Consider the following 7926-nt stretch of genomic DNA (forward strand, 5'->3'; position numbering starts at 1 on the left):
TCACAGAGGCACAGATTTTTAATAGGTACTGTATTGTACTGCTGAAAAAGAACACCTCCTAGAAAAGCAGTATTAGAAAGAAACTATTTCTTTTTTTAAATTTTATTTATTCATTTATTTGACCAAATAGAGGCAGAGAGAGAGAGAGAGAGAGAGAGAGAGAGAGAGAGAGAGAGAGAGTCTTCAAAAAAAATAATTGATGATATGATCTTGGACAAACCTCAAGTTTTCTCATTTGTAAAATGGATGAGTATCTATCTCACCGAATACCAGTGAAGCAGCCATCTGTATTATTTTTTTTTGAGAGGTTTTTCCTATAGGGCGCGTGCACTCACCAGACAGAGACAGAGAGATAGAAAGCAAGAAATCACCCCCCAGGGGGAGATGGCCATGCCGCAATCCCTTCTCCTCCAGTCTCCTCTCAAGATCTTGGGAACGCACGCACACGCACCCTGTAGGAGTTTTAAGCCACTGGGTCCAGGATGTGAACCGCGGTCGACTACATGGGAGTCCAGCGACATAGCCATTACTCTAACTGCTGGTCCCCCAAGAAACTATTTCTATAACAGGAAGGGAGAAATTGACTACAGAAAGAGAAAAGCCATGTAAGAAAGAAACCTATGCATATTTATGTAAATTTCTTATATGAAAATAATGGTACTTCAAAGAAAAGACAGCATAATCGTTCACCACATGGTTTTGTATTTGGGAGGAAATTAAGTTCCACATCTATACTTCACACACACACAAAATTTAGTTAGATTTAACCCTAACAAAAAAAATGATAATTCTAAGTGATTTTTTAAAGATTGTTGCCCATAGGGTGCATGTGCTTGTGGGTGCCCAGGGGGGGGGGGTGGGAGGGTGGTGGTGGTGAGAAATCACTCCCCAAGGGAAATGGGCATGCCACAATCCTTTCTACTCTATTCTCTTCTTGGGATTTTGGGCATACATGCACACATGTCACCATGATTTTCAAGCTGTCAGATCTGGGACTTAAACATGGAGTAGGTCACATGGGATCCAGCACCTTAAAGCACTGCAGCACCTGCTGGCCCCAGTGATGAAATTTTTTTTTTTTTAGTAGGTTTATTTTTTATTGTACTTATGCTCATGTGGAAAGAAAGAGAGCAAGACAGAAAGCACCTCCCAAAAAGGTATAATCATGCTGCAATCCTTTTTCTCCATTTCTCCTTCCCATCAAGATTTTGGGCATGCATGAACATGTGCCTAGAGTGTTTTTCAAGTTGCCTGGGCCAGAAATTGAATCACAATTGGCCATGATGGATCTAGCTCCTAATGCAGAGTACTTAACCACTATACCACAGGGTTAGCCCATGAGTGAATGTTTTTATAACTAGGAAAGGGGAAGGTTGTTTGAACTATATTAGAAACAGCAAAAAGAACAATGTCTCAATACACGAACATTTCAAATTTCAATATACACTTTAAACGGTATTTGAAAAAAGGACACTAGAAAATATGACAACATATATAACACAGAACTATATCATTATGACACATATAAAGGTCTCAAAACTAAGTAAGAAACGCATGAATTGGCCATCGATGGAGAAATAAGAGGGAAAATGCCTAATATTCCCAGTAACCTAGAAAATGTAATGCAAAATATGAAAACATTCATTTATCAAATTATAAGACCTTCAAGGGACAATATTGATAAAGAAATGGGGAAAAAAGGCCTCCTTAGACCATAAAAAGAATAGAACAAGATGATGTTATGTCCCTCTAACAGAAGACAAACTTTGACACTGAAGAGGACTGTTTACGTGGGCAAGAGATAAACCTTCCCAAGTACACAAGTACTTACATTTTCTATTTGAATAGCAATTGCATTTCTATAGGCACATGCACGAACTTCTCACTCTAATATACACTAAATAGTTACTATTGAGTAGTTACAGAAGAGTAGAATTAAAAGGGACAGATATATTATTTTAACTCTGTTCTTTTGGGCATCCTTAAGATATGGATAAAGAGAAACATTAAGAATTTGCCTGTCATCTTGTATTATTGTTTGTAACATTTGAGATCACAATCACAGACATATATATGTGTACTCGCACATAATATTAATATACAAGGGATCTTTAGAATGTTCACAGAAAGGCGTGTTAAGAAAAAGCCAAGCATGGGGGGCCAGCAGATGGCGTAGTGGCTATGTCGCTGGACTCCCACGTAGTCGACCACAGTTCGAGTCCCAGACCTGGAGGTTTAAACTCACGCTGGGCACACGTATGCGTGTGCCCAAGATCCCAAGAGGAGAATGGAGGAGAAGGGGCTGCGGCATGGCCACCCCCCTGGGGGGTGATTTCTCGCTTTCTGCCTCTGTCTGTCTTTCTGGCAAGCATATGCGCCCTATGGCAAAAACCTCTCCAAAAAAAGAAAAAGAAAAAGCCATGCATGGATTCGGTATATATGCACGTTTACTTTGTAACCCTCATGTTATTGACATCTACTATTATGTCTAAAACAACCATGCATGGCTACTGTCAGAAGAATAGTTTAATTTCTCTCTTATTCATGGCAGAGCACATATGCACGTGAGAGAGAGTATAAGAAATGGCATTCTCTAAAGGGTCTGGTCATTCTCTGATCGGCTTCCTCCAGTCTTCAGCCCACTGCATCTTGGGTACTTGTTTGCATATAGTCTGTTTTAGGCTGTCTGGGCCAGGGATTTGAAACACAGTCACCACGTGGGATCTGGCTTCTCTGGAGCAGCACATTACCACTGTGCCATAGAGCTGGCCTCAGACAAACAATTACAAAGTGATTTTCTTTGAGGGTTAAATAAAACATCAATGACTTATTTTGGTTCACTGGGAAGATGGGTATAGGGTGGGGGTGGGAGAAGGAGAAAAGAGAAAACTTACCCGAATGATGAATCTGATTGCTGCACATCCAGAAGTTGCCATGACTTTTGCACTATTGGGGACAAGATTAAAAAGTGTAGGTACAATGGCTTCTGCGCCATGATCGAACTTGTTTCCCAAAACTGTTGAAAGATGGCTACAAAAGAAGATAAAAAAGTATTTTTTAATATAAAAGGACAACATCATTTAAAAATATATTTCCTTAAGCAATTAAGGAATTATCATTTTAAACAGTTCTAACGGTAAAGAGAAAGGAAAGTCCAAATGATATATATGCCCTTCTTCTTCCATCCTATACCTAGCTAGTATTAAGCTGAAATTTGGCATTTTACTTACCTTTTCATAATGGCATTTGGAGAAGCCATCTATCTCAAATATTAACTATAAATGGGAGCCAGCAGGTGGCGTAGTGGTTAAGGCACTAGACTCCCAAGTCGAGTCCCAGATCTAATGACTTGGAACTCACACCGGGTGTCTGTGTGTGGAGGAGAAGGGATTGCAGCATTGCCATTCCTGGGAGGTGGGGGTAGGGGTGGGAGTGGGGGGGGGTGATTTCTCGCTTTCTGTCTTTTTCTCTCTGGTGAGCAAATGAGCCCTATAGGAAAAACTTCTCAGGGGGAAAAAATAAAAGGATTTATCTATAAATGCTAAGTAAACAGCAGGTAACATAATCAGCAGTGCATTTTTTTTTTCTTTATAAGAGATTTTTGCTATAGGTCATGTGTGCTTGTCCGAGAGACAGAAAGTGAAAAATCAGTCTCCAGGGGAATGGCCACACCGCAATCCCTTCTCCTCCGCTCTCCTCTGGTGATTTGGGGCATGCACAGGCACTCAGAGTGAGTTTCAAACCACCAGGTCAGGGACTAGAAATGTGGGAGTCAAGCCAAGCAACCATTATGCCATCTGCTGGTCCCTGAGCAATGATCTTTAGTCTTGATCCATCAAACAGCTCCATTCTGATGCCCCAACAAAAATCTTGTTGTTTTTTTGGTTTTTTTTTTTTTTTTTCGCTATAGGGGGCGTGCACTCGCCAGACAGACAGAGATAGACAGAGAGACAGAAAGCGAGAAATCACCCCCCAGGGGGGATGGTCACGCCGCAATCCCTTCTCCTCTCGGGATCTTAGGCACGCACGCACACGTGCCTGGCGTGAGTTTTAAGCCACTGGGTCCAGGACGCGAATCGCGGTCGACTATGTGGAAGTCCAGCGACATAGCCATTACGCTAACTGCTGGTTCCACCCAACAAAAATCTTAAGTTAACATATTTTACAAACAAGTTCAAAATCTCACTCAAATCAATGCTCTCTCTTCAAGACACTCTCCATTAATGCTATACCACCTATGTAGTCACAAATACTCCCTAACATCTTTGTGGTGGAATTTCAGACTCTGTGACTGAAAACAGAACTCTATCATGTACTAGTTAGGTAACCTGTTTTTTCAGTTGTGATTTCTGGTTTACATATATTCGATGTATATCTTTGTGGAGTACAATATGGTTTTTTGAAGCATGCATACAACATGTACTAATTAAACCAAAGAATATATACATATTTATTTTCAACCCAGAACATTACCCTATATTGTGCACATCTGATAAGTTTTATTAGGTTTTTTTTTTGGAAGTATGTATTAAATTATCTATAACTTTTACTCTGCTGTGGTTCAGCATTCCATAACCTTTTACATACATTCTTTTTTTTTTTTTAGATTTATTTATTTAATTAATTTTATCTGTTCCTTTATTTTAATTTGACCAGAGAGAAACACAGAGAGAGAGAGGAGAGGGAAAGTGAGAAAGCAAGCCACCAGGTCTGGGACTCGAACTGTGGTCGACCATGTGGGAGTGTCCAGCGCCTTCACCACACCACCCACTGGTCCCTTACACCCATTCTTAGGTCCACTAAATAATTTTTTTTCTGAATGTTCATGTTCCCCATCCCCCATGCAGTTTCTGACATCTACAACTGCTCTATTTTTTGAGACCTTCAGTTTCCACCACAGCACCTGGGCATTCAGTATATGTTAAACAGGACAGCAAGTATCCGTCTTTGATAATCTGACTTATTTCACCTAGCATTGTATTGGGCTGCCAGAAAAGTCATGATGTATTTTTCTTTTTCTGCGCAAAAATATATCATGACTTTTCCGACGACCCAGGATCTTCTAGGTTTATCTTCTTTATGTCAAATAATAAGACTTTGCTGTTATGTATAGACTGAGGAGTATTCCATCGCGTATATATGCCAATCCACTCATTAGGGGTAGGGCACTTGGATTGACTTCATGATGTAACTATTGTGGCTAATGCTGCGATAAACATGGATGTGCATATGTCTCTGATGGACTGATTTCCTGTCTTCTGAGTATATTCTCAACAATGGGATTGCTGGGTCATACGATAGTTCTATCTTTAGGTTTTTGAGTAGCTTCTATACTGTTTTGAGTTTTAAATTTCTTTTTAAATTTTGCTATAGCACATGGATACATACGAGAGAGAGAGAGAGAGAAACCCTCAGGGAGGATGGCCACTCCATAGTCCCTTCTCCTCCATTTTCCTCTCAGGATTTTGAGCATGAACACACATGTCTGGTGAGTTTTCAAGCCGCCAGGTCTGGGACACAAACTGTTGACTTGGCCATATGGGATCCAGTCACCATAACCACCATGCCACTGGCTGGCCCTTAAATTTCATTCTTAATTTCTTCAGTATATCTGAAGTCATTTAAGAGCACGTTATGTACCTCCCACATATTTGTGTTATTTTCAACAGTTGTTTTTGTTGTTGATTTTAAGTTTAATTCCACTGTGGTCAGAGAAGATGCTAGATATATACATTTTACTCTTTTAAATTTGTGATGGCTTGTTTTGTGCATTATGTAGTTAATCTTAAAAAAAGAGTTCCATGTGCTGCTGAAAAAAAAAAAGTATCATCGGTGTTTGTGTCATATGCTCTATAAATTCTATAGACCCAGGGTTGGGGTTAGTATAGAAGATTTTATATATTTTCCAAGAAACTAGTGGGGGCTGTAGGAGCTGTGGGCCAGTGTTTTCAAGTTCTAGGTGAGGTTTTATACTCATATTCCATCTGTTGAGGGAGTGGGTTCCCAGATCTGACATCAGTTGTTTCCCTATAGGGCAGTTGCCCGAGTGCCAGACCTTGTATAGGAAGCAGGATCCTCCAGAGGAAGTACCCAGGTGGCGATATCAGCTGGAAATAAGTACTGTCCTCTGTTTTGGATGGATCTGGAAAGTTTTCAGCTTTCATTTCATAAAACAGGTTTCCTATACCTTTTTTTGCCTCTTTGCCTTCTGGGACACCCTTTATGTGGATATTCAGTTGTCTAATCACATCTCCTATTTCTAATCTGTTCTTTTCACTTTTAATGGTTATTTAAAGAGAGATGGAGGTGTTGGCTGCAAGATTCGGACACAGGGGTTAGTTGGTTGTTTAGTTAGCATCTTCTGTGCATTTCTTGGAGATAAACTAGGTCGTCTGTTCCACTGTCTGACTCCACAGCCATAGCACCCCACAGTAGACTGTGGCAGGGGGGGCAGGAAGGAGCGTGTTATTGGTACAGGAGGTGCTAAGCACTCTTACATAACTGTTGGCCCAGGCAGAGGCTGTGCATGCCAACCAGTGTAGTTTCAGGGCTGGCAAGGGATGCTGCACACCCACTAGTGCAACCAGGGCCTGGGCAGTGTTTATGTACTCCTGGCAGCAGGACACTCCTTTGGGTCCAGGCAGGGGGTGGGGAGCTACACTCCAGCCGGTGCAGGACTGGGCTCGAGCAGGGTACTGCATGCCCACTCACTTGGAGAGAGGGAGCAGGGTTGCCTGTGGTGGCTGGTGGGAGATGTGGTTATTTGCCAGCGATGTTCTGGGACCAGGCAGAACCTACATGAACACATATGTGCTCATGGGACTGGAAGGTGAGGAGGGAGCTACCCAAACTGGCCTGTGAAGCAGGTAGGGTGTTGCCCCTGTCCACTCGCTCATCCCGAAAGAGGGATCCCTTGCAACCTCCATGAAGAGGCCCTTCCTACTCCTCAACACCTTCACAATTCAGGAAGGTCCGGAGAAGTAGTGCTGCAGAAGGCAACAGGCATCCCTCTGGTGGCAGATCCTTGCGGCTCCCAATGACCCTGAGAGCTGTAACCTGCCTTTGTGCTCTCCTGCCACTGGAAAGCTCTGGAATCCAAGGTGGAAGCAGCAAGCTGGAAGCTTCAGAGAGGAGTCCTGCACACCCTCCCCACTTTGTGGGAGGCCTCCTTCAGCTCAGGTTCCTTCTTGACTTCAGAGAGTGTATTTCTTTCATACGTTTTCCACTTGAGATCCAAACAGCCCAGAAACTTTCCAGAGTCCTTTACTCATTTTTTCTTTTATCAGTCTTATTTCATTCATCTGCTCAAAGTGCAGCTATTTATTCACCTATTTTGGGCTCTCCTCCCAGAGAGATGCCACAGTAAAAGTCCCTTCATGCCGATCTCCCAGGTGATCAATCTTAAAGACATTTGTCTTCTCTAAATTTAAATAACTGGGATATTCAGCTTTAATTGTATGATTTTAGTTAAAACACTTAAATAGGATTCTGTAATCACTCATTGTTCTGATAATGCTTACAATACTGGTTAATTTCTACGTATATATATCTTATTTAAAATACATGATTAGGATAGCGTTAACTCCAAAACTTCAAGATCCTGATTCAAAGTGGTACTTGGACTCAGACTTCTAGTTATAATGCCAGTTTTACAACATCTGAACTCACAGATGAAAAGAAACCTGAAATGAAATGCAGGGAAGTCCTACCTATGCCTGGATGTCACTGTCTTCCCTTAAGAGAGTATGAGTTTCTGGGACCAGTAGTTGGTGTAATGGCTATGTCGTTGACTCCCATGTAGTTGACTGCTGTTTGAGTCCTGGACCAGGTGGCTTGAACTCACGCTGGGTGCATGTGTGCCCAGGAGGGGAGAATGCAGGAGATGGGATTGTGACATGGCCATTCCGAGGGGGGGGGGGGGGGGGC

The 7926-nt window shown here is 42.0% G+C and overlaps 1 protein-coding gene across 7 annotated transcripts in view; it reads right to left on the bottom strand.

Moving 5' to 3' along the window:
- Positions 1-7926, bottom strand: part of CLASP2 (cytoplasmic linker associated protein 2) — a 223769-nt gene that overhangs the window by 103416 nt on the left and 112427 nt on the right. For all 7 annotated transcript variants that reach the window (XM_027769656.1, XM_027769655.1, XM_027769654.1 and 4 more), the window contains one exon: positions 2895-3030. In XM_027769656.1, the coding sequence (XP_027625457.1) occupies positions 2895-3030 (136 nt within the window). The remainder of the gene's footprint in view (positions 1-2894; positions 3031-7926) is intronic.

Source organism: Tupaia chinensis, unplaced genomic scaffold (genome assembly GCF_000334495.1).
Source record: "Tupaia chinensis unplaced genomic scaffold, TupChi_1.0 Scaffold150166_1, whole genome shotgun sequence".
Taxonomy (NCBI): domain Eukaryota; kingdom Metazoa; phylum Chordata; class Mammalia; order Scandentia; family Tupaiidae; genus Tupaia; species Tupaia belangeri.